This window comes from Perca fluviatilis, chromosome 5 (genome assembly GCF_010015445.1).
Source record: "Perca fluviatilis chromosome 5, GENO_Pfluv_1.0, whole genome shotgun sequence".
In the NCBI taxonomy this organism is placed as follows: domain Eukaryota; kingdom Metazoa; phylum Chordata; class Actinopteri; order Perciformes; family Percidae; genus Perca; species Perca fluviatilis.
In genome coordinates, this window is record NC_053116.1 from 13,237,375 (window position 1) to 13,262,798 (window position 25,424).

At 39.0% G+C, this 25,424-nt stretch overlaps 5 protein-coding genes across 8 annotated transcripts; 2 read left to right on the forward strand and 3 right to left on the reverse strand.

Moving 5' to 3' along the window:
- The first annotated feature begins 95 nt into the window (after nucleotides 1–95).
- On the forward strand, nucleotides 96–5,919 carry LOC120558583 (F-box only protein 6-like). The gene is made up of 6 exons (XM_039799628.1): nucleotides 96–564; nucleotides 2,631–2,880; nucleotides 3,005–3,119; nucleotides 3,219–3,314; nucleotides 4,300–4,435; nucleotides 4,537–5,919. Exons 1-6 carry the CDS (start codon nucleotides 463–465, stop codon nucleotides 4,681–4,683), a joined length of 846 nt encoding a protein of 281 aa, XP_039655562.1. The 5' UTR covers nucleotides 96–462; the 3' UTR covers nucleotides 4,684–5,919.
- LOC120558584 (cell division control protein 42 homolog) lies at nucleotides 5,800–12,188 on the reverse strand. 4 transcript variants are annotated; one of them, XM_039799631.1, is made up of 6 exons: nucleotides 12,062–12,188; nucleotides 11,357–11,497; nucleotides 11,159–11,231; nucleotides 10,947–11,056; nucleotides 8,142–8,339; nucleotides 5,800–7,286 (listed from the first exon to the last, which is right to left on the reverse strand). In XM_039799631.1, exons 2-6 carry the CDS (start codon nucleotides 11,459–11,461, stop codon nucleotides 7,197–7,199), a joined length of 576 nt encoding a protein of 191 aa, XP_039655565.1. In that variant the 5' UTR covers nucleotides 11,462–11,497; nucleotides 12,062–12,188; the 3' UTR covers nucleotides 5,800–7,196. The 4 variants fall into 4 exon arrangements, with proteins under 4 accessions (XP_039655565.1, XP_039655563.1, XP_039655564.1 ...); XM_039799629.1 differs by lacking the exon at nucleotides 5,800–7,286 and adding an exon at nucleotides 7,389–7,962; XM_039799630.1 differs by lacking the exon at nucleotides 5,800–7,286 and adding an exon at nucleotides 7,389–7,962 and having other exon boundaries at nucleotides 11,357–11,500; nucleotides 12,062–12,185.
- A 1,423-nt stretch (nucleotides 12,189–13,611) lies between these two features.
- On the reverse strand, nucleotides 13,612–16,234 carry LOC120558587 (CMRF35-like molecule 3). The gene is made up of 4 exons (XM_039799634.1): nucleotides 16,070–16,234; nucleotides 15,612–15,971; nucleotides 15,238–15,289; nucleotides 13,612–15,074 (listed from the first exon to the last, which is right to left on the reverse strand). Exons 1-4 carry the CDS (start codon nucleotides 16,089–16,091, stop codon nucleotides 14,939–14,941), a joined length of 570 nt encoding a protein of 189 aa, XP_039655568.1. The 5' UTR covers nucleotides 16,092–16,234; the 3' UTR covers nucleotides 13,612–14,938.
- Nucleotides 16,235–18,472: 2,238 nt separating this feature from the next.
- On the forward strand, nucleotides 18,473–21,947 carry LOC120558998 (acidic mammalian chitinase-like). Its single transcript, XM_039800421.1, has 11 exons — nucleotides 18,473–18,497; nucleotides 18,686–18,715; nucleotides 18,833–19,034; nucleotides 19,132–19,188; nucleotides 19,284–19,449; nucleotides 19,727–19,851; nucleotides 20,027–20,150; nucleotides 20,302–20,487; nucleotides 20,671–20,790; nucleotides 21,125–21,266; nucleotides 21,362–21,947. Exons 1-11 carry the CDS (start codon nucleotides 18,473–18,475, stop codon nucleotides 21,655–21,657), a joined length of 1,473 nt encoding a protein of 490 aa, XP_039656355.1. The 3' UTR covers nucleotides 21,658–21,947.
- A 3-nt stretch (nucleotides 21,948–21,950) lies between these two features.
- Nucleotides 21,951–25,424, reverse strand: mfsd4ab (major facilitator superfamily domain containing 4Ab). Its single transcript, XM_039799635.1, has 10 exons — nucleotides 25,195–25,424; nucleotides 24,893–25,091; nucleotides 24,439–24,684; nucleotides 24,166–24,328; nucleotides 23,883–23,998; nucleotides 23,599–23,772; nucleotides 22,987–23,134; nucleotides 22,822–22,892; nucleotides 22,561–22,681; nucleotides 21,951–22,457 (listed from the first exon to the last, which is right to left on the reverse strand). Exons 1-10 carry the CDS (start codon nucleotides 25,422–25,424, stop codon nucleotides 22,363–22,365), a joined length of 1,563 nt encoding a protein of 520 aa, XP_039655569.1. The 3' UTR covers nucleotides 21,951–22,362.

The following is a 25,424-nucleotide window of genomic DNA, read 5'->3' on the forward strand; positions in this document are numbered from 1 at the left end:
TATCTAGCTAACGTCCAGCTCGACTGTTCTGGTGTCAATAACGAGCGCGCACATTTGTTGACTCAACTCATAAGACTAGCTAGTGATGTCTTTCGGGAACGTATGAGACATGGCTGTGTATGTATTTTAACAGTCTATGGTGTGAAGTCGTATAACGTTAACCGAAAGTGATTAGCCATTTCGGAGGAATCGGTAGTCATGTGTTAGGTTTAGGGTTACAGCCAGGAAACACTGTAGCTGCTCTCTTACCCATAGACAGTATATAAGAGGGTTAGGGTTAGCTCCTCACTTTATATATCAAGTGTCTTTACCTCGAGCTGCACTTCCGTGTTGTGTGTTATCGGAGATAGCTAAATAACTGGCGATCATAAAGGGTGACATTGTTACTAACGTGTAACCATTAAGATTGAACATTGGTTGTAAAAAAAAAAAAAACGTCAGGAGCCTGGGTCTGTCCCAGGCATGAAGAGGAAAGCTATGGGTGCAGCGTACAGCTCTGGTTCAGCCTCAAGTCGCAATGTGTCTTCAGCTGCGGGACCGTCGGCCTCGCATTCACAGGAACATGTAGGTGTTCTACATTCTAGTAGCTGATGTAAAGAGCTTCACATGACTGCAGCCAGTAGAGATATTTTGAATGTTGATTGCAACCATTTGTCTTATTGTTGAAAGCTGACGTTATGCAGGCCCAGTTTCATCTGAACGAGTACAACTTGCCGACCATGCAGGCTAAATGTTTCAGACGTAAGCACAGGGGGCACTATTTTATACCTGTCAACCACTGACATGAAATGTTACAGTATACAAAATCTTTTTCCTAGCTGTCCAGTTATAAACCATTGAATATTTGACTTTTTGAGTTGGCTTCTCTTAAGTTTCTGTGAGGCTATAGGTACAGCCTAAAGGAGCCGCTTTCTTTTTAGAAGTAAAAAAAACAACAGAAATCATCAAAAATGAAAGCAAAAGAATAACAACGCACACAACCAAACAACAAAATTGGCTCAGACATTCTGTGTTTTTAAAGGTCCCATGGCATGAAAAATTCACTTGATGAGGTTTTTCAACATTAATATGCATTCCCCCAGCCTGCCTATGGTCCACCAGTGGCTAGAAATGGCCATGTAAACCGAGCCCTGGGTATCCTGCTCTGCCTTTTGAGAAAATGAAAGCTCAGATGGACCAATCTGGAATCTTGCTCCTTATGAGGTCATAAGGAGCTGTAATTCTTCACCAAGGCTGAATTTCGGGAAGGAGACTTCAGATACAGTATTAGGGGACTACTAAGGTCTATATAAAAGCATCCAAAGAGCACCATGTCATGGGACCTTTAACAGCACTTTCTTGCTTTAAATGTTTGTATAATACTGAGTAGGGCTGCAAGATATTTTGTTTCATCGTCTACATCGCGACTTTTTTATTTTGTATCTATTTTGGCCCTGCCTTGCTCGTGGCAGGCGTGCTCGTCGCTTGTCGCAAACGGCCACTCCCGTTGAAAATGAATGGTAGCCTGTCGCTTTGTCTCTGTCTCTTGTAGCTGACTGTGCACTTTTTTGCTGCTTGATAGAAAAGTAAACTTTCACCGTTCTCCTTTTACGTGATCGTTACCGGCCGACCCTTCCCCTTTAAGACAGGTGGTCATGTGACGTAACGTTAGTCCGACGGGGGTTGTTATGGGAAATGAGGCTCTCCCGTGTGTAGAAAACATAGCTAGGTAGAAAAGTACCGAAAGCGGCAGCTGCCACTGATACAGTGATGCTAATACTTTTCCATGGGTAGTCAGTGTTTTATGTACGCTGCAAAGACGAACTAAATCACCTGATTAATGCAACGTAATCCCGACGTCTCCATTTTTCACCGCAGAAAGCTGCTACCAGCCAGGCTAAAGCTAACATAGTTAGCCTAAAGAAACAAGGCGTCTGTCCCAACCAACGTTATGGTTCGGAGCTGCGACGCTGGAAACGTACAGCTGGAAAACAGCAGTCTGTTTCTGATATAACGTAATTTACACTGATTGAAGTGCTCTTGGATACACCGTTTGCTGCAAGAGTGTGACATGCAGGCTCTGCATGCACGGCAAACCAACAATCATGATCAATTTTAATCAATTTATCAAACAACCAAAGCAGGCCCCGCTAGTCGACCACAACCTGAAATTTAGAGGAAGCAACATGCATGCATTATTAATATCATTCACTTTAGCCTGGATTGATATTACTAATTTCCCTCTCCAAAATCACTTCAGAAGAGTAGTCACAGCGCTTACTTGTTTTGGTTTTTGTAAAGTTCAACAAAGACTGGTTCAAATAAGAAAATTTCCATTTTCATTTTCTTTGTAGATGCACTCCCCTACAAAATCGCCCCAGTAGTTGAGAATGATTTAGTATTTCTAAATAGGGCTATTTATGTCCTCTTGTAAACATTTGTCTTTTTTTCATATCGCAATATATATCGCAGGAAAAAGAAATATCGCATTGTAATTTTTTTCCAGTATCGTGCAGGCCTAATACTGAGACAAAATGCTGATGTGGGTTAGTTTAGATTATGTAATGTCATTGGTCCAAAGTCAGTGTGTCAGTGGAAAACAAACCGATTATCCAGAGTTTGAGTTTATGTGTCCTGTCTGTTTTCTTCAGCTGTTCACTGTTCCTCTGGAGATCCTGGAGGAGATCTTCCTGAATCTTCCTCCCCATCAGGTGGTTAGTAATTGTCGGTTAGTGTGCCATCAGTGGGCAGAAGTGGCTGACAGTGAATCTTTGTGGAGAGAGAGATGTAGAAGAGAAGGATATCGCCCCCGCGATGCTTCCAAAATTCCCAAAGACTGGAGGTTGTTTTACTTCTTGTGCAGGAAGAGAAGAAATCTGCTCAAGAATCCAAGAGGAGAACGTAAGAAGGCCGCTGAGCACATTTTACTCAACATCTGGTGTTTTAGGTCCATTGTTTACCTGCTGAACATCAAATTAGCTCTACAAAATAGTTGATCTCACAACCCCCCTCTTTGTTTTTATAGATGGAATGAAGAACTGGCAGATACTAGAGAATGGTGGCGATAATTGGATAGCAGAAGGAGTTATGGTGCCACATCCAAATGAAACGGTCAAGAAAAACTTTGTGACCTCTTACGGGTGAGTATTCACCAGCAGTGGTCCAGAAAACAAATGGCATGGTATGATATGCTACATGTCTATTGTGTAGTAGCTAAAAACCCTGTCTGTTTTCTGCAGAATGTGCAGGAAGTCGCAGCTGATTAATTTGGAGGCAGAAGGTTATAACCCATCGTTCATGGATCACTTCCAACCAGACATCAAAATATCTGATTGGTGAGAAGAACACACATGAAAATACTCTCACATCTCTGAATGAATTCCTAATGCAAATTAGGCAAATTGAATTCGTCACAAACACAATCCAGATTTAACAGTCAGTTATTCAAAAACATCAGTATTGTATGTAGTATAACATTAGTAACAAAAACACTGAAGTACAAAATGGTTCCAAAAAGATTGATCACAATTACATATGACACATTTAACCATTTCTACGTTTAACATTGTCTATGCCTAAATAGAGTAAGACTAAATGGACATCTAGGGCAGTGGTAGGCAAACAGTGGCCTGTGGGCCAAATCTGTCCCTCCAACAAAAATATTTGGCTCCTGAGGAAAGCTGAAGTCTTCCCTTTTGATAGTTTACAATAAAACTTTTGCATGGTTTTCATACATCTACTTTAGATAACAATGTAAACACAAGGCTCATGTAAAGGCTCAATTCATACAACCTTGTAACATCTAATGCTGCCCCCCACATTGAGAGGCAGGCTCTTTGAACAGCACATGGTGCTGAAATGAAGTCTAATTATGAGCTAAATAACACGGGTAATAAAATTATATAGCTTAGCCTATTTGATCATAACAGATTTGTGTCGACAACAGAACTTTCATTAAACTACAAATGAAGGAGGCCATTGTTTATCATTGTGTGGGAAACCCATACATTCCATCTCTAGTCTTGCGACTGTGTGCTAAAACAGTATGCGTTTACACTCAAAATAAACGTACTTCCTCATCTCGTAGTGCATCATAAAACACATGCGCATGTTTTAGCGACTGAGGATTACCAAGCTGATGCAACTGTTACTCTCAAACTAATTAAAAGAAATAAACAAAGCATATTAAAAACCCATAAGAATGTGTTTCTCCAGAGGCTGTAATTTAGCCCACCAATGAACAATGCTGAAAAAACTGGCCACCCTGTAGTTGCTGACTATCTATGTTCCCATGCTTTTGCGTCTGTGTTATTATATTAGGTATGCACCACGATGGGATTGTGGCAGTGAATATGAGATCTGTGTGGAGTTGCTGAATCAAAGAAAGAAGCCTATCCAGAAGTTTGCACCTCAGACTGTTTACTTTGAGCAGTGGAACGATCAGAAATGGAATCAGGTATATACAAAGCATTCGGCATTCATTATTACAACGACCATTAAAAGGAGGTACAAAGCTCAATGACAACTCTTGACTTATTGATATGTTTTTTTTTTTAGATGACCTATGTATTCCAGAACTATGGACCAGGAGTGAGATACATCCGTTTTATCCACGGAGGCAAGGACACACAGTTCTGGGCAGGATGGTATGGAATTCGTATTACCGACAGCTGCGTTGAGATATGTCCAGCAGGGGACACATAGCTCTAAGGGATTCATGGTAATGCCTGCTTCCTGCCTTTGCCTAAAATTGCGAAATTGCACCTTTTTCCACCAGCTTTTTTCTCCTTATACAATGTGCAGTCATTTTACATGTTGAAGGAACGTGTCTTTGGGTAAAAGACTATACTCCTTTTCAAAACACTCCCAATGCCGCACCTTAAGAAGGAATACATGTAGATTTATAGTAGTAGGTAAGGTTCATGAGTTGAAGTAGAGCAGAACTCAAAATGTGTAACATTTGTCCTAACACAAGTGGAATTGAAAAAAAAAAAAAAAAAAAAAAAAGTCTTCTAAATTATGCAAATCTTAGTTAAAAATAAAATCACTCCAAGAGACCATTTGGAATAGTTAACAGAAATATAACTTAAACGTAAATATTATCATTATTACCTTTCATGGCATGTGGATAATACTTTCTAAAATGAGGTTCATGTGTAATTATCATAACAAATGGGAATCCACTCATCCCAAAGAGCCTCATCCACATCTCTCTGCAGTGAGGTTTTGACTTGTTTCAGTATCAAAGAGTCCTTATGGTCCTTGACACCGTAGTGCCGTTTGTTACTTTGAAAACAGCCATATTACAATCAGTTTCAGGTTCACAGAACAGTATGTCATCTTCAGTTATTTAACGTTCCTCATATTGAATGTAAAACACACACTGGGTCTAAATTAAACTTTTGTGTTTTTGTATGCCAACTAGTCATGGAAATTGTTAGGAAAAGATGCCATACAAAGTATCATGGCAGCTTTGCAGAACAGAATGAACGATCTGGCTCTGATGTTGACGTGACAACACGTGAAGTTGTATGAAGGCATTAGTGGGTGCAGAATGACTGCTGCAATGCAAAAAAGAAAAAGAAGTCAAATAAGTTGATCTCTCAGATCAGAAGGGATTCTGTCTATTATTGTAATACTGCAGCACTATGTTAAACCAGCTTTAATGGAAATACTAATAGTCTTGCATTGCTCTGTAATGTGCAAGTTGTGATGCTGAACATTTGTATTGAAAAACTTATCTGTTGAAAATGTATAGTTCATGTAAGTGTACATATGTAAGTTCATAACCTTTATGTAACCATCAAGTCAGACAACATGTAGTATTTGAAGTTAGGTTTATTCATAATACTGGTTTATTGTACTGCTTTATCACAAGCAAGATACACAACAACTTTGATGTCAAATTGAATAAAGACCAAAGAGTCCTTGTTCTCTCAACATTTTCCTGGTCATTTTGATTTCACTGTCATCTCATCTCCTCTACATATCTGTATCAGTAACAGACACATTGTATTCAGTCAATAAGTTATGAATTATTCTCACTATATTTACAAGTCAAATTCAAGCCCATCATCCAGGCATGGCAAGAGAAATGCAAATGGTGCTAGTTCTGTCATTCCAAAATCTTCACAGGGTTTCAAACTATGTATAGCATTTTGTAAGAACTGCCACAACGTGTTACTTTCCGACTTCAGCAGCAAGTATGTTCGGTTTACAAAATAGTGTATTAGCCTGGGGTTATAAGCAGAATGCTCCTACAAAGTTTCAGCTATTGCAACAGTTGATAAGCATTCAGGGCACACATCACCTTCTTGTTAACTCACTCCTGTCAGAAAAAGGAAATGACTGTGAAATTGTTGTGCTCCAACTCCTTGCTTGGCTATTTGTGATAAATGACTTCCAATGAAGTGTTAACGTTGCATTTAAAACTCCATACATTTCTGCCATCATTTGTCAGCCTTTGTGGATCTCTACTTTGACAAGTGTCAATTTATCAGGTTATGTTTTGGCAAACTAGAACTATGATGGAGCATAGCCTAGAAATGTCATATTCAGTCAAATATTCCTTAGATCGCCCTGGAGGCTATGCTGTCAATGAACATGAAGATATCAAAATGTCAAAAATGAGTAAAATACAGCAACTTCTATTGACCTTTTGAAAAATGTATCATTCTTAAAGAAATGTTTAGAAAACAAAATACTGGCGTTCTATGCCGATATATATAAAAACTAAGGGAATTACTTGACAAGTAAAAAATAAAAAAAATCAGATGTAGAGTACACTAAGACATAATTGGAGTAGCTCACTAACCCAACATTATCAGCTTGTTCGTGTTTCACAGGGCAGTCAATAAAACATGAGATCTATTAAAATACCATTTCATAGTCTGTTCTTTTGGAATAGCACTTCTGCAAAATTAACTCTAAACATAATGTGGTCTAACTGAAATGTCACCTACAGTTTGTTGATATACTGTAAACTGATTCAACATGTAAGATCATTTCAATGCCATCACATCATCACAAACAGCATCAAATGTTACTCAATCTTAAAAATCACGTTCAACACATTGAATATGTATTTAGGTTAAGTCAGTCAGAAGGCAAATATTTCATAATATATTAACTCATGTCGGAATGCGCTTGTGCAACAAACCTCTTCAGTACTGTTAACCTAGATTTGGAAACTGGTGTTGAGAAGGCTGCGACGACACTTAGAGCAGAACACATTTACGTCTTTTCTTAGGTTCAGGAGGCTCCAGGGCAGCCAGTATTGCCTCATCAAACACATTCTTTAATCCTTTCTGTGGAAATAAAATATTAATGTTCAAAACAGGGCTATGTTCCAAATACAAATTTACATCTTCAGGGAACTAATTGCAAAAGAAGGCGGAGTAGAAAAGGAGCAGGGGCGATCAAAATCTTCCTTTATTCAAATAACGTTATACAAGACTCCTTCATGATCAACTTGTCTGAGTAAAGACCAAAGCCCATGGGAAATGCTGATGCTTCAGTAGGGGAAAAAAAAAAATAATACACTGTCTAAGACAGGTTGTGGCATAAAAGCTTTGTAGGGCACAACTGATGCTGAATAGTTCAATTCTGAGATAACAACAGAATGTCAATTTAAATAACAAAAACAAAACACAGCCGTGTCCAGTTTCACAGACAGAAGAACTATGGATTGGCACTCTTGTTATATCAGGCAGCATGGATCATTGTGATTAGGCCAAGTCGAAAAGAAAGCACGCATGAACAGAGGGGGAAAAAAGTTAATGGGCACAAAGTTTTTAAAGATTAAAAGAGCGTTGTGGTTATTTTAGTGACAGACATCTCTTTACAATGAGTAAGCAGCAGACAATCGAGAGGCAAAGCAAGATGCAGAAGACATCAGAACAAACAGCATTTTCTCTTTCTTTGAGTTTCAGGGGGCTCTAAAGCGGCTAGGATAGCCTCATCAAATACGTTCTTCAGTCCCCGCTACAGAAAGAGGAAAAAGGAGAAAGACAGTCACACAACACATGAGTTAGATGGAGTTTTAGCCAGATGCTATTAGCAAAAGACAAGGCAAAGTATTTCCACCCTTGTTAGGAAAGTGACATTTAAGCACATGCTTGCCACACCGGCTTTAGGCGTTGTTGTTTAATGGGAGAGCTTACCTGTGTTAGGGCTGAGCACTCAACATATTTGACTGCCTTAAGGTCACGAGCCAGCTTTTCTGCTGTCTCAGGGGTGATTGGCTTCTGTTTGTTCTTGGCTAGCTTCTCCACTGTGGAGGGGTCATCACGCAGGTCGATCTGAGTGCCTACCAACAGGAACGGGGTCTTGGGACAGTGGTGAGTTATTTCAGGAACCCACTGGAGATTAAAGACACGACGACAGAACATTCATCAGCAAAAGGTAGATACACCTGTTTAGGGCTGCAACTAACTATTATTTTCATAGTCGATTAATCTGCTGTTGATTTTTTTCTCGATTAGTTGTTTGGTCTATAAAATGTCAGAAAATGGTGAAAAAATGTGGATCAGTGTTTCCCAAAAGCCCAAGATGATGTCCTCAAATGTCTCGTTTTGTCCACAACTCAAAGATATTCAGTTTACTGTCACAGAGAAGAAACTAGAACATATTCACATTTAAGAAGCTGGAATCAAAGAATTTTTTACTTTTGTCTTAAAAAAAATTACTCAAACCGACTAATCGCTTATCAAAATAGTTGGCGATTAATTTAAGAGTTGACAACTAATCGATTAATCTTTGCAGCTCTACGCTTGTTTAAAAATGACACTACATGTAGCACATTATGCCTGAAAATATATGTATAATATAAAATAATTTGATTCTTGTAGATTAAGGGGAGGAGATATTGGTGGTATAATTTGGCATGGAGGATGTTTAAAAAAATATAACCTTAGTTGTCAAGGTGCCAAACTTATTAAGGAACAACATTGGTAAAAATGGTACACAAAATAAATATTTAAAAACATTTCTAACCACCATGACCAGAACTTATGACTAAATGCCATTAAGAAACCAGGATCCCCAGTTAGCCAGATATTTCTGAAATGCCTCAGGAAATGAAATACTGCTTATCAGCGTGCACAACTGGATCAAATAACCATAAACCTAACATTCCTGTTTCAAAAACAACAACCTAAAACAGTAAATCACAACAAGGCTACAGTCTATTAGTTTTCATGTTTATCTGGCTTTTTGAAATACACCATACTTTACACTTTATTTATACCATTATCTGTGATCATAGGATCCTGTGTGATCCCCAAATGCCTTCCAGTGTTTTATGAGAGAGGCAGCAATGAGGAGAAAATACTGAACAGCACAATGTGTTACATTTAGAGTCGACAACCCCAAAACATGTAACTTTTGGTACATTGTCTGCTTAAAAACAAGTGTATCAGATGAACCATACAGTTGGTGTATTTTGAAACTTTTCATACCTTCTACCCAAAATCAGTTTCTGTCTGTTTGAGTAGTTTGAGAATGTATCAATAAAAATCCACAATGTTAAACATTATTTTAAACTACTGCTTATACATATTTTGCTCCAATTATAATTCCTCAGCATCACTCGATCTATACCTTAACTCCTTGCTATACTAGTTCCCAATCTTCCAATCACTTAGTAACATAGAGGAGAGTGCTATTAAATGGAGTAGGGATGTAACGATTACCGGTGTAATGGTAAACCACGGTAAAAATGTTGACGATAACAATTACCGTTTTCATTTAAATATCATTATTATCACGGTGGATTACCACGGTGTGGACAGACAGACAGACTTTTTTTCTTTATCATTCCTTTCCCGTTTTCAGACTTGTTGAAGTGATGTGCGTAGCCCAGAACGTAAGTTAAAACTATTCTGTAGCTTGTTAAACTGTCATGGGTTTTACTGCCTCGTTATCTGTGTAAACGTTAAAGCTACATTTATTCATATTTCAATAAGTGTTCTGCTACGATGTGGATTAAGTTTTGCCCGTGTTACGACGTGACATTTATTTGGGGGAAGAGAGAGAGAGAAAAGAAGAGAGAGAAAAAAAAAAAAAAAAAAAAAAAAAAAAAAAAAATGCCTCGGTAATATTGCTGTTGCTGTGTTTCTTATTGCATAGCTGATAGATGTGCAGATTGTTTTATATTATATTGTGCAGCCACGTGTTGATATTCAGGTTGTGTTAGGGCAATTTGCTAGCAATGTGCAATCTCCAGTAAACAGACTAGTGCTGTGGAGCCACGTGCTTAGCTATTAAAAGGGAGTATTACACGGTTTGCTCCGTTATGGATATGTGTGCTGTAATAGTTGTGGCTTATTCTCAGTTTGTGTTACTGAACAATATGTTACATTTATGTTAATTATTACAGAGAAAGGAATGTAATTCTTAGTATTGTTTCTTGTTATATGCTGGTGGCTATAACATTTAGTTCTGGTAAATAATGTTTTTAGTATGTCCGATGCTTATTACTGTGCATTATTATTTGCTTATATTTCAGAACCACATCCAACTTCACATGGAAAAGTCAAATACAACTTCATAGTTAACTTCATGTTCGAGTTGTAAATAAATCTTCCTGGATCTCAAAGTCAGACATCTCTGGTTCAAGTTCTTACCGGACACCCTACAGCGGGCCAGTGTTTCAGTAGCCAGTTTTCAATAGTTTTTACAAGCCTATTGCCTATATTTTTGTAATATAATAAAAAAAAAAAACTTACACTTTTTGAAACTATTTCAGCTTGTGTAGGCCTATCAGTGCATTCTGAACATATTGAACCCACTTTTAAAAAAACACCACGATAATACCGAAAACCGTGATCATTTTTGTCACTACCGTTACATCCCTAAAATGGAGTATGCTGTGAAAGCAGTTTAAGTTCTTAATATTTAAAAAGAGGATGTTACTGGATTTGTAGGAGAGCAACCCTACTGCATTTAAATAAACACTTTGTACTCACCTTTTCTTTAACATTCTCAAACGAGGAAGGTGAAACAACAGAGAAACAGACTAAGAAGACATCTGTCTGTGGGTAGCTTAGTGGTCGTAACCTGTCATAATCCTCCTGACCTATAAAAGAGACCACACTTGTGACATATTTGTACTTAATTCAATTAGGAATGCAATTTAATTGAAAGAGTAAAAATATATATATATATATATATATATTACCTGCTGTATCAAATAAGCCAAGGGTGTATGGTTCACCCCCAATCATTACAGTTACTGCATAGTTGTCAAAAACCTGTGATAAAAGAATGTATGGCACGTCATAGTCAGTTCAAGAGTATGTGTAACTTTCTTTACCAAAATGTCTATGTCAGCCAGGCCAGCATGCATTTGAGTGTGAAACACACCAGACGTACTTACTGTAGGTACATATTCAGAGGGGAATTTGTTGGTGGTGTATGAAATCAATAGGCAGGTTTTTCCCACTGCTCCATCACCCACCACCACACATTTGATAGTCTGCATCTCTGTACTTTCTGATTCTGCTGGCAATAACGTTAGCTGCTGGGAGAGATGATATAACTCATTAGGACATTTAATATCTTAGGCATAGGCTTGTATTATTATTCATCATCCGCCCTAAAATAATTGTAGTCCACCTTTAACTTATAATGCTTTAGAAAAGGGGTCTAAAGGAAAATGCTGTTTCCTAGCATTAGTTAAGTGTCACACCCCATCACCAAAACTGTCTAGAAGCTAACGTTAGCTATTGACTACGTTACTCACTTGCTTAATCACTTTATTAACGCAATAACCCTGCTAACTTCAGTATATACTGTACTGGGTCAATCACACAACATGACACTATCTAACAGTTTTGTAACGTTACTTTAACAAAGACGTAGCTGCCGAGAGTGAAAATCTGTTTGTGTATCAAAGCAATTCTAGCAATCACTAGACAATGCTAGCTAGTTTAGCAACCAGTCGGCTAACGCTAGCTTGTAAACTAATGCTGGCTTACTTGCTGTATCTGAGTCCCAGCTAACAAGACGAAGCATGAAAACCGTATCCGAACTTGTATTTGTAATCGAACTGCAGGTAGAGACGTCAGAAAATGTTACGTACCAATATCCCTCCGTATCTCCGCTAGCTAACGTTAGCTGTATATTTCGCCGGGCGTTGGCACCAGCGATCAGCAACTTGCTACAGTGACAAGCTGAGACTTCAACTATCAAGCTACAGAGAATAATACCGGACATTACCTTCAAAGTAAAACATTTAACACGCGTTGCTAAATCTGACACTAGGCCTACATAATATATAAGACAAGTACCACGGCATCTACAAAACATCACAATTAAATCTTTTATATATATATATATATATAATTCATTCACAGTGGTGGAATGTAAGTATATTTACTAAAGTAGGCCTACTGTTCTTAAGTAGCTGTGCTTTTCTTGAGTTTTTCCATTTTATGCTGCAACATTTTTTTTTTTATCAGTTAAATGGTGATCTATTATGGATTAAGCTACCCGGCAGTTAAAATTTGAAATTAGCCACACCTTTACCAGCTGATTAATGCATCACTAATTATAATCCAGTGATACTATAAATTCTAAAATAACACATACTTGTGGTAATTAAGGCCACTTATAGCTACTTAACAACTACATTTACTGCTATTACTTATGCACTTTTACTTTAGTAAGAATTTCAATGCAGGACTTTTACTTGTAACAGAGTATTTTTACACTGTGGTTTTGCTACTTTTACTTCCACATAAAAGAGTACTAATTCCCAACACCGTTTATTCAATTCGTCTTCAGGCTACTTATTTTCCACTTGTGCTTTTATTTTGAAAGCTAATTTTCTCTGGTTATGGTGGCTGTCTTGACACGAGTTCATGCCAGAGGTTCCTGCAGCAGAAGTGGTGACATCACCTCATTCTATCCCTCGCACCTTGCATCCTCACCTGAAACTGAGCTCTACCTCTTCCAGACTACATCGTCACACACCATTGATTGATGTCCATTTGACAGAGAAATTAAGTTATTTGAGTATCAAACATGTTTGTGTTTTTGTTATGCATTATATTGATTTATGTAGCTGAGCTGGTCAAGCATTCAGAAAAAATAAAATTAAAACCTGTAGAATATAGTACAATAGACCTGAAATAAATACTACATTACTCAAATTTTCATTACTCTTTTGTTGTTTGCAAGTTGACTCAATCCTGTGATATGTTTTGAGTTCACAGCTACCTTGCTGTAGGCCTTTTTCTATGGAAGCCCTTTTTACATGTCACAGGTGCAGCTAATAAAATGAATGATGGCTGAATTCCATTAAGCTACAGTTTAAGGGCCCTGGTATTGTGAATGCTGGCTCACTGTCACACTTGCATGGCTTACTGGGGCACTTGGATATAACAGAGCCATGGTTGCTGCTATGACCCTGTTGTGAAACACCGGTGCTAGTCCTGCTATGACAAATCAAAGTGTGAAAAAGACCTCAAAGTTGTTTTGAATGTTTTGTCCACCCTCATGAAGGAGACAGAATATCAAAAACAACCTATAAAGCAATTCAATACAGCACCTTTACAGACTAAATACTTTAGTACCTCTCTGGCACATACAAACTGAACATTACATGCTTCACAGGAATACGATTTAACCCAGGGTTTATTGCATTGTACAGGTGTGGCTTATAAAATTGTTAATACATGCTGTTCTCTAAAAGCAGCAGACATAAGTGTCCAACATCGTGCAGCTACAACCAGCAGGGTAATAAAATCTGCTTGACAAATATCACAAATCACCACTGCCTCTTCCACGCTGATAGAAGATGTTTTTATTAGGGTTTTCCCTGTATTTAGATCAGCTGAAGAGAGACAGGAAATGGGGGAGAGAGAGGGGCTACAACATGCAGCAAAGGGCCTCAGGTTGGATTCGAGTATGGGCCGCTGGCAAGGACTGAGCCTACATGGGGCGCGCGCTCTACAAGGTGAGCTGTAGGCCGCCCCCACCACTGCCTCTTTTAGAGAATTTGATGTGTCACATTTTCGGTTGAATTCGACTATAATTAAGCTTTGATTTGGGACAGCCCCTCTGCTTGGTGTGCTTTTCTGTTGCTTTGCTTTCTGTCTTCAGGGCTGCAGAGCTGTTGGAGGGTAATCCGTGGCATGGGACACACCTCAGCCAGGTGTCCTTGCCAAGATTTTCTCACCTCAAGCACCTCTGTTTTGTGGCCTTTGGGTTCTGTTCCTTGTTGTTACAGCACAGCATTCCATGCAACATATTTTTGCTCATCCTCTCCCTACCCTACTGACATTACAGCTTCCTGCCATCTATTTGTTGGACTTGTTTTGATTATTTTTGTAGTAAATGAATTACTTTATTAGTTATGTATGCCTCCTGTTTTTGTCCCAGTTTAAGTGCTGGACTGTGACAGATTGTAACAAGAAATCCCAGTTTGCATGAACAGAAAAATACCATGTCAGCTGTAGGTGTCCCATAATAATAATCCTAAGAAATCATATATACCTCTGTAATCCTTTCTTAGATTAACAAAAAAATTGGTGGCAAATCACCACCATTCAACTTTTGTGTCTTTATGCCTGAAGGTATTTTTTTTCCAGCATTACTTTCAGATTTTTATAAAACCACTAGAAACTTGTGGTTAAATTTAAAAAGTCAACCTCTATGACGGTCCATATAACATCTGCAAATAAATTAGATGAAAGCCAAGAGCCTCACTTCTCCAGAGGTGCTAATCTTTAAGATGATTGGATATTCAAAAGTTGGGCCCAAAGTTATCTTACGCTCTGGCACCGAAATTAATCAGGTTTTAATCATTTAGATACCAAGAAAAAAGAGGCCGAAAGCCACTTTTTCCACTTGGTTTATTTCTTAGTATAATTCACACACAGACAGAATGTCCACTGGAAGATTTGTTTTGTAGCCCCCAGTATAAATTAGTTTATAATTCACCTGTGACTTTCAATCATAGATGTTTGAGTTGAAATAGTTGTTGCAGCTGTATTTTCCTTGTAGCCGTTGTCCTCCACACAGCCAAGTGTGTTGATGCCAAACAACACAACATTAAAATAAAGAGGATCCAACGCAGAGTCGCCCACCAACTAGTTTAAACAAACATCAAAAAGGGGGATTGGCATCACATACTTTTATTTGTGACATATAATTCCACACGTTTATTTATTCAATCCTATTAACTGTTTATCATTATTTCACTGAATGGCGATAATGGAAGTACACTATATTGTCCCTGTTGACTCATCTCACCTTATTTCATCTTGTTCCAGTATCAGTAATGGAGTGGCTGTTGAGGTTATCACTGTGGAATAGAACACTTTGCATTAAAAAGTCAATAAATTACTCATGCCTGGTCTCCTAGAAACTAAGTTTGTGTAAACTACTACTAGTTAGTAAGTTAGACTTCTTGTCCATAATGTGGAAAATCCTTCTTGGCTTCCCCGCACATTAAAAGAAGCCATTAAGAACATAACAGAAAAACACTATTTTAAGGCAGATAACATGATTTGAGTCAAGTTTGGCTGACAAGTTAGAGTCAGTTATATGCTTTTGTTGTTCGGGGAAGAAAAAAAAGAGCATTGTATTACATTTGATGCAGTGTCTGAGTTGCAGCTGAGGCATACCTGTGTGGGAGACGCGGAGCCTGACACCAGTGTAGATGTTCCTTCCAGGTCTGGCGATGACACACCAGTACATCCCCTGATCACTTTCTTTGAGAGAAGTCATAATCACAGTGAAGACTCCTGCATCCTTATCATCAGCAATGGAGCTTCTCTCACTATGTTGCCCCCTGGGTGTTGTCACCACTTTGCTACACAGCTCATAGACCGGTCCTTTGCACCAGTACTTTGTGTATTCTTTGAATTGAAGATCGTACTGACAAGAGACAGTCACAGATGCCCCGTATGCTCCTGTTACCACCTCTGGAGCCGACAACTGGACTGAGTCCACTGCATGCTTTGTTAGCCAAAAGAGACACAGAGCTGGACCCGTGAAAATGCAAAAAACACAAGTTAATAATCATTATTTACAGTTTTCTTTGCCATTACATAGCTACAGTATTTTAAAAAGCTGCTGTTACCATTGAAGAAGCCAAGAGACATCCCTGCGATCTTTATGATGGGAATGGAAAGAACAATGTGAAACAGAAGTGTGCAATATCGCTTCCTCTTATCTCTCCCATGTCGTAAGGTTGTGCATTTGGGTGGTTCACGGGGTTTCACCAATGTTTATTTGCGTAGGCTTGTGTTTCTATGGGCATTCATGTTTTGATCTTACAGCACATACATTTTTCTTCTGTGTAGTGTATCTTGTCCATCTGTGTTAAACAGCAGGTGGCACTAAAGGTCAGACTGTCAGAGGACATAATATGGTTAGTACAGAGTCAATCAGCTTGGGATCTATCCTTATTTTATGTATTTTATAAAGAAAGAAGGTGAATTAAGACTACATTAAGAAAATCAAATGAGGATGTTGCAGTGTTTCCATTTTCTATCTATCTATCTATCTATCTATCTATCTATCTATCTATCTATCTATCTATCTATCTATCTATCTATCTATCTATCTATCTATCTATCTATCTATCTATCTATCTATCTATCGCCCCATTGCTTCAAGTCCACTGCATTTGTCTGAGTACTTCTGCAGGCTTTTTTTTATTCATCTAATTGCCATTTTGCGCCACTGTACATTTTCAATGGCTTAATAATGATGTAACTGATGCCAATTATTATCATAACAAATTATGCTTTCAGATTTCTTTCCATTGGCTTCCCTATTTCATGTGCATATTACATTTTTTTCAGTGGGAACACATTGCTATTCTGTAATATTTACAACAACAACCAACAAAGATTTTTTTACAGAAAATGGTTTATTCATATATACATGTAGAATTGTAGTGAGGAAAATAATTCTATAACCAACACCACAAGGTGAGACGTATTATCGTTGTGTAATCTGAGTTGATTGTGCCAGAGAGCCGAGGGAGGAGATTACAAAACATTTAGGTAGACTGACATATCTTTTCCCAACAGGATCACGCTGAACTTCATTTACCATATTTTAAAACATTACTCTTTATTACAAACTGTGAACTTAACAGTACATTTATCAATTCTTTACTCATTTCTAATAGCATGGATGAATAGATTCTCTGAGTTTATTGTAAGAGGAAGCTGAAAATGAGCTGTCCTTTGAGCCTACGCACAGGAAAAAACAGAACCATGCAATGGTGCTGAGCATAAAAAAACACTCACAGCCACATTTCTAGTTATAATTTCTGCTTATTTAACCTATTAAAGATATGCATAGGGTAGTTTTATTTGAGAATTATGGCACGGAAACATAGCTTCTACCACTTATTATAAAACTCGTTTTTTTGTTGTTGTGAATATTCAAGCTGCTATTGGATGAGGTCACAGTGTTAGCATTCTTTCATTTTGAACTGAGCAGATGTATAATTTAAGTACATTTATGATATGTGATTAGTCTTTGATTTGCACCTCGAGGAACAAATTCTTAAATACCAAACTTTCCTGAGATGACGAAATGACCTTGATTAAAACTTAAATTGGACTGTTTTTCACTTTCACCGTATGTAAGAAGATCAGTCGTTAAGTGAAATATTTGTTTGACGTCTTTTTTTAATTTTTGTTACACGCCATGGAAAACCGATGTTGTTTTGGAAAACGAACGGCGGTACTTCTGACTCTCGGCTACAGCTCAGCCAAGGTGTTTTTTTTCCACTGTTACCAGCATATCTTTCTTTAAATATTACATAAACTGTTAAAGATAAAGAAGGCTGCATCATAATGGAAGTGAAATGATAAGTTAAGTTCTCTATTTACTATGTGAATGCTTTTGATTTCAATGCAAATCCCTCTTCATGACATATCACGATCCTCTTTTCAGCATGATTAGAGTTGTCAAACATATTTATCATCACATATCTGCAGCCTAAGTAGGTTTTCAAAGGCAATGTTGCCCGTTGTTTATGCGAGTTGACTTCTAATGTTTTATGTCACCGCTGAACAGACAGATAATTTTCTTTCTGATATAAGATGAGAATATTTATTACAATTTTGGCAGGTCAGGCATAAAAGGCTGAAATATAATGCAACTACATTCCACACAAATATTTGTGATACATTCTTCAATGTTCTTTTGCTGTTTTGTGTAACTTTTAAAACAAAGCCTCAGGCATATTTTCTGCGTTGTATTTGCTTTGAATTATGTTTGGTTTGGATAAATGAGTCCTTCACACAAGGAGAAAGTGGGTCTGTGGTGAAAAGATGCCTGCAAACGTGATAAGTAATCACATATTACTCCTTAAGTGAGCACATTTGATAATGTTCTCTGAAACAATCTTATGCAAATAAAAACCTTTTTGGCAAATGTCCCTATTTTATTACGTTTGAGCAAACTGAGAGTGTATAAAAGTGAGTGTACCTGTTAGCTGATCTCCTTGTACAAGGTAGACATGGGCAAAGTACTGTTTGTGACGGGTAAGTCAATGCTTCTGTATTCTCAAACATTTGTCTCTTATATGTGCAGCAGATAGTCTCTGAAATTGCCATTTCCAGGATTTTGATATACAGTATATTGCATCCACTTTTTGTAAGGGGAATTTTAAGCACTTTTTCCAGTAAATGTTTTTTTGCTCGAAGATAATATGTGACTTTTAATTTTACAGCTCTGGCCTTGCTGCTGCATGCGCAGCTCGGTAAGCAATCTATAACTATGGGATACAGTGTGCATGTTTCATTTTCTTTTTATGGTCAGAAATTGCATTGCAATTACATGTTTGATCCGTAATTAATACATCTCTTTTGAATCAAAGGCTCATCCTTCATACTGTCATGCTACTTTACAAACTGGGCACAGTACAGACCACCTCCAACCATATTTATGCCCAGTGACATCGACCCATGCCTGTGTACCCATCTTCTGTATGCCTTCGCCACCATAAAGAATAACCAACTGGCCACCTATGAGTGGAACGACGTGGAGCTTTACAGTCAGTTCAACGCCCTGAAGAACAAGTGAGTTACAGAAAAAAGTCTGTTTTATTTCGGAAAGAAACAGGAATAATGTAATGAGGAATGTAAAGAAAAATGAAAATGTCTTGTTTCTTGGCAGGAATGGCAACCTGAAGACTCTTCTGTCTGTCGGAGGATGGAACTTTGGCTCTTCAGGGTGAGATACTCTAAGATAAATATCTGCAGACACGGCATTCTAAATAGTGGAGATCTTCTGTTTTTTTAACACAATTATTTCTGTTCCCACATTAGTTTTTCACAAATGGTGTTGAGCCCTGCCAACCGTCAGACCTTCATCAACTCAGTCATTTCATTCCTGAGGATGTATGAGTTTGATGGGCTTGACATTGACTGGGAGTATCCAGCCAATAGAGGAGGCCCTCCTCAGGACAAGCAGTACTACTCTGTTTTCCTGGAGGTTTGTTTGCTCTGTCCGGCTTACTGCTCAGTTTCAATTTCTTTTCTCAATACGGTTTAAATATTTTCATACACGATAGCAAATATAACTGTTTAAGGTTGCCTTGAATTTCTGGGGGCCACATTAAATCCATGTGGGGTTTCCACTGTGCCCCATGCTGAATAAAGATATACATAAAAGCAAAATAACTCACAACCTGTCCATGTTACAAAGCATGGATTATTAACCCTGGAGTTCATTTAACACAAACTATTTGCTATTTGTTGACATTCAACAGGAGATGAGAGCTGCCTTTGAGAATGAGGCCAAGCAGAGCAACAAGGCTCGTCTCCTGATGTCTGCTGCTGTGTCGGCTGGAAAGGACACCATTGATTCTGCTTATCAGATTCCCAAGCTTGGCCAGTAAGCAATTGAAGCAATATGTGTGGTGTGGTGTGTCCAATCTTATCCACCACAACATAATGAGTCACAGTTGAACGGAACAACTCTGAATTTCCCCCTTTAAGTTCAAATGATTAATATATGTTTGTTAAGGTTGCTGTGGTAACCTCTTCCCCTCTTGTTTGTTGCCACCCAGGGCCCTGGATATGATCAACGTCATGACATATGACTTCCATGGCTCTTGGGACCCCATGACTGGCGAGTGCAGTCCTCTGTTCAAAGGCCCTGAGGACCAGGGTGGCTTCATCTATTTCAATGTGGTGAGTACTTGACCATCCTCACAAACAGAGTTTTAATTCACCAAAACTGGGCTTGTGAAAAGAATACACCTGCAGTCTGCAAGCTATTATCTGCGACTACATTCGCAAAAGCTATCGAGTTCCAGAACCACGTACGTTTCCTTTGTTTCAGGACTATGCCATGAACTACTGGAAGAGCCAGGGAGCCCCAGCTGAGAAGCTGATTGTTGGTTTACCTACATATGGCAACACATTCACTCTTAGGAACCCTGCTAACCATGGTCTTGGAGCACCTATTGCTGGCGCTGGAACTCCAGGAAAGTACACACAAGAGGCTGGAGAGCTCGCTTACTTTGAGGTACGCTTTCTTATTATCGTAGCAACGTCAGCTTGAATGCTGATGGTGGATCAGTGTTAGTTAATATCCCTCTGTGTGCTTGATAACAGAGCAGGGTGGTTTATCATCGTGGTACAGACTCCAGATGAAGAAGCAAATGAGTTTCTAGGCTAGTCATTAATGCACTGCTTTGTGAAATTACAGATCTGTGGCTTTTTGAAAAATGGAGCTACTGAGGTTTGGAACCAGGCCCAGGATGTGCCATATGCCTACAAGGGAAACCAGTGGGTGGGTTATGACAACATGAAGAGCTTCCAGATCAAGGTAACAGAACTGCACAGATTATTTGTTTTACCGTTTGACAGGCCAATCTGTTGTACATTACCTCTGAGCTAAATGTTTCCCAATCTCCATAAACTGTCAAGACTTTATTAAGTATTAATATAAAATAAATGTGAAAGTTTCCCCTCTGTGCTACAGCAGAATGTGACAGGAGCAAATGTATTAGAATGTCTTGTATTTGATCCCATTTTTTCTGTATGTGGGGTCACGCTGCAGTTATCAGCAAACACTGCATCAAGGTCTTCTGATGAAGTTGCTGTGTTTTTTTTTTAACTGAAAATGCTATTCTACAACGCCTCCTGCTGTCTGTCTGTAGGTTGACTGGCTGACAAAGAGTAACTTTGGAGGTGCCATGGTGTGGACCCTTGACATGGATGACTACTTGGGCACTTTCTGTAACCAGGGAAAATACCCACTGATTAATGTTCTCAAAAAGGGCCTTAATCTGGAACAAGCATGTAAGATTTGTACTTCATCATTGGTGAACAACGTGGAACACAGTGTTCTCACAACATTCATTTTTATTAAATAATACATTTGTGGTGTTTTTCAGCTTGCACCCCTCCTGCCACTCCCCTTCCTCCAATCGCAGGAGTGAGCACGACTCCCGGAGGCAGCTCTGGAGGCAGCTCCAGTGGAGGCTCCAGCGGAGGCGGCAGCTCCTCTGGAGGGGCTTCGGGCACCAGCGGCATGGACAGTGGGTTCTGCGCTGGAAAGGCCAGTGGCATGTACCCCGACCCAACAAACAAGAACCAATTCTACAACTGCAACAATGGCAAGACCTACTTTGAGAACTGCGCTGCTGGTCTGGTCTTTGACACATCCTGTTCTTGTTGCAACTGGTCCTAAAGCTGAAGTTATATATTGACTGTTCAAAGGCTGGATGACTCTGTTTTACAGTTGTTCTTAGATTCTCAGGGTCCAACTTCTCTAAGTTCAAAGTCCTTCCTTCCACTTAGGATGTTTAACAATGTAAAACCTGAAGCTCTCCTCTTTGAAAGCCAAGAAAATAAACATTTGAATGGTTGCTCGTGTGTTGTACAGTATGTATCCACATTCTTTTCTTCTTTGTTGTCGTTTTTGAAATGCAGTTTCAGAATTGTCTCGGTATCAATCCAAACCGTATCAGTAGACACGTAATTGTTTTAATACACATATTATACAGTATTCCATGTACATATGCCAAAAGATATGCAAAAACACATAAAACAGTTTGAAAACACAGGATTACAATTGATACATCCAATAGAAAACAGAAGTATTCTACAGGTGATCATAATCCTTGTATTGTAAATTTCAAACGCTGATGCTATATAAAACAGAACACCAAACCACAATTTGATGAACGCTGTCTGTGATTTACAAAACCGAAAAAAAAAAAAAAATCTACTTTGCAAATATGTAATTTCCAGCAAAATAAAAGTACATCGGCGAAATGTTCATTCACTATCCTTTGATAAAACATCTTTGATCCATCATCTTTGAGGATAGATTGTTGTAATACTACATCCCCTACAGTCGCCAGTAGAGGACAAAACACCGCTACTGCCCCTCTCAGCTGCTCTCTGTCTCTTCTTTCTGTTCTGTTTTGGCAGACCCATTCTGTTCTGTTGCTGGTTCCTCCACCATGGCTGACTTTTTCGTCGTTCCTGTTGGGATGCAGAGGGAGTATAAAAAGGTGCATGATGAGTGTGAAATGAATGAAAACAAACCTTAGGCAGCAGTGTATGCGAGTTTTGGCTGATGCTGTACCTGTGAGGTAATTTCTATGCATTCGATGGAACAGCAGGAGACCAATAAAGAGGATAAAACCGAGGCAGGCGATTATCATTCCACACAGCAGGAAGCTGTAGCTGCCTTGGGCCTGGATGATCTGGGGATGAGATAGCAACATTAAACTGCTGAACACAAATCTAAATCTCCACTGGGCTTGTTTCTGCAGTTATAAGCATAATTCTCACGCTTCTGCACATTCTCTTTTTCTATAATAATGTAGATACCCATTAGACTTACTGAGCCGACCAGAACCTGCATTACCATCTCTCCCATCCCTGCACTTGTCACCAGGACTGACGTTGCACATCCTGCAAAAAAAATAAATGCATGGTTTATTTTCTCTCCTTGCTATGATTCTACTACTGTTATACAGTACGCATTGTGCTGTAAACACTTTGTTACCCTGATAATCAAGGATGTCTTCAGTATAGGCGAGCATACAGGGGAATATGCTGCTGAGGAAAAGCCCACAAAAAAATGTCCCGGCAAACAGAAAGGTGCTGCTGGTGTAGAAAATAAGCAGCATCAAGACAGTAACAATAGCACCTGCCTGTAAAAACAAAAAGAGAGTATTATCAATTAAGTGTTTGACCTCTAAGTTTCATTGTGCATGTGTCATCTACAGTGCCTGAATCATTCCAAAAAAGGTGCAAATACCCTAATTCAGCAGTTTCATGACATGATTATCGCATGTGTCTTGGAAATATTTATATTCATAAGTATATCTTGTAGGGTTGACCCTGTGTGGTTATGAAACAAAGGATAATTTCATTTGGGCTATATGGGTTTGCTGAATGTCTGATTTTCCATAGCATTGCTTGGTTCTACCCAATAAATCATTATATAAACCCTATTCTGGTATAAATATCAGCCTAATAATAATACAATTAGAAGTAAGGGTACTCATGTGGACAAAAATCTGAATTGCTGGTACTCAGAACTGATGAGTACTGGCCCATTGCAGGCACTGCTCATCTGAAATGTGATAGCTCTCTATATGTTTTATGGCCTTACTAGGTTGAACATGAGCAGTCTCACAGGCTGGAACCGGTACGAGAGAGGAATGGACAATAGGCGTCCCGCAGTGATGGCTGCCCAAAAGATACTGGCCAGGTAACCCGCTGTCTTATTAGGCAACGATATAGGTGGTGACACACCGTAGGTGTAGACAAAGCCGGCATATGCACCCTGAAAGGAAAAGGCAAATTCTGAGTTTTACGCAAAGCAGATTTTGTATGCATTTAGACAATTTTATGTTGAAATGCATGCAATATTATTTATCTGCAGCCCTCACTCACCACAATACCATCGGTCATAAAGAGCACCATCCCACCGAGGATATGAATCATAAAGAAGGATACTGGCAGTCCGCGCAGGTTATCATTCTGACAGCAGCTAAAGATATTCCCGTGACCTGTGACAGAGGGTAAGGTCACAAATGACAGATTGTAGCACACAAAATGGCATTTATTGTGATTTCCGCCCCTTTAAACCAACTACAAATCCACTGAATAAAATATGCATCATTCATCTTGAAATAGAAGTCCTGTAAAATAAAAAACACTTCTTCCACATCTTTACCTCCAGCTTCATGTTCCTTCTGCTCCACGTCCGAGCCCTCTGCCCCCTGCTGGTTCTCCATTGCTAGTTCATCTTTGTCCAGAAGACGAGGAGTACCGCCGGGGCAGCATGGGATCAGCTGCTCCCGATACATCAGGAACAGGACTGCAATTGGCACGGGTAGCTGAGGGTGCGCAAATATTATTTTCACTTCAACTAAAGTATAAAATTAAGAAGAAAAAAAATAACTCCTCTCCTGCACATCTGCTACTGTGCATCTGTTCAGCGTCTTACATTGATAAGTGCCATGATCCAGAAAGCATAGTGCACATTGGACTCCTCTATCTCTCCCTCGTGATATGGCAGGTTGCTCTGAGTTATGTTGTGCTCCGCAATCGGACTGTTTCTCAGCATGTTCCTGAAATGATGCATGATCTCTGTCCCATTCTCTGTGTGATTCCCACAGCCCGTCTCTGAGAGGAAAGGATCAGCAATCAGTGGGCTCACCAGGGCTCCGAAGCCAATGAAGAAATGAAGAGCCTGCAAAAATGTAGAAGACAAAAGCCAGAGACATGACTTACTGTGCTTTTTATTTGCTCATATCTAGAGAAAACAAACCTACTGAACATACCGTGTAGAAAATTCTGAAGTTGTTAATATTTGTGGAAAAAGACAAATCAAACATTCTCTAGTCTAAAGTGAACTTAATTAACTAACTTTATATTATGTCTGAATGTATGTCTTTTACCTGTAAGAAAACAGCTGAGTCCCTCTGATAGATGGACACCAGTTGGATGTTAGCGATGGTGTCAATGATGCCCATCGCAAACCCAGACACAGCCATAGCGACGGCAAGCACGAGAACATTATTGCACAGAGGGATGATGGCAAATATTACAGAGATGGTGAGAGCAGAGACAAATAGGGCAGCTAGAGCACTGAACAACCTTTAAAAAAGAAACGAGACAAAAACGGTTATAATCACGGCCACATTTTTTATTCATGCACACCACACACCTGCACAGCAGAGTCTGGGGGGATGATACTTACGTCCTTTTGAAAAAACCACCAATAGAGCTGCCAATCAACAAGCAGAACTGCTGGGCAAAGAATACCCAGGTAATCTGACTAAGTGTTGACTTTGTTTGACATTGCAAGTCCAAAATTGTAGGTCCAAGGAAAGCAATGCAGAGTCCAAAGCTGAAGAAAACACTCCAGTAGGTGAGTGTGTGATGGGCATTCCTCTTAAACAGAGTCACAATCCGCTCATCCACAAACAT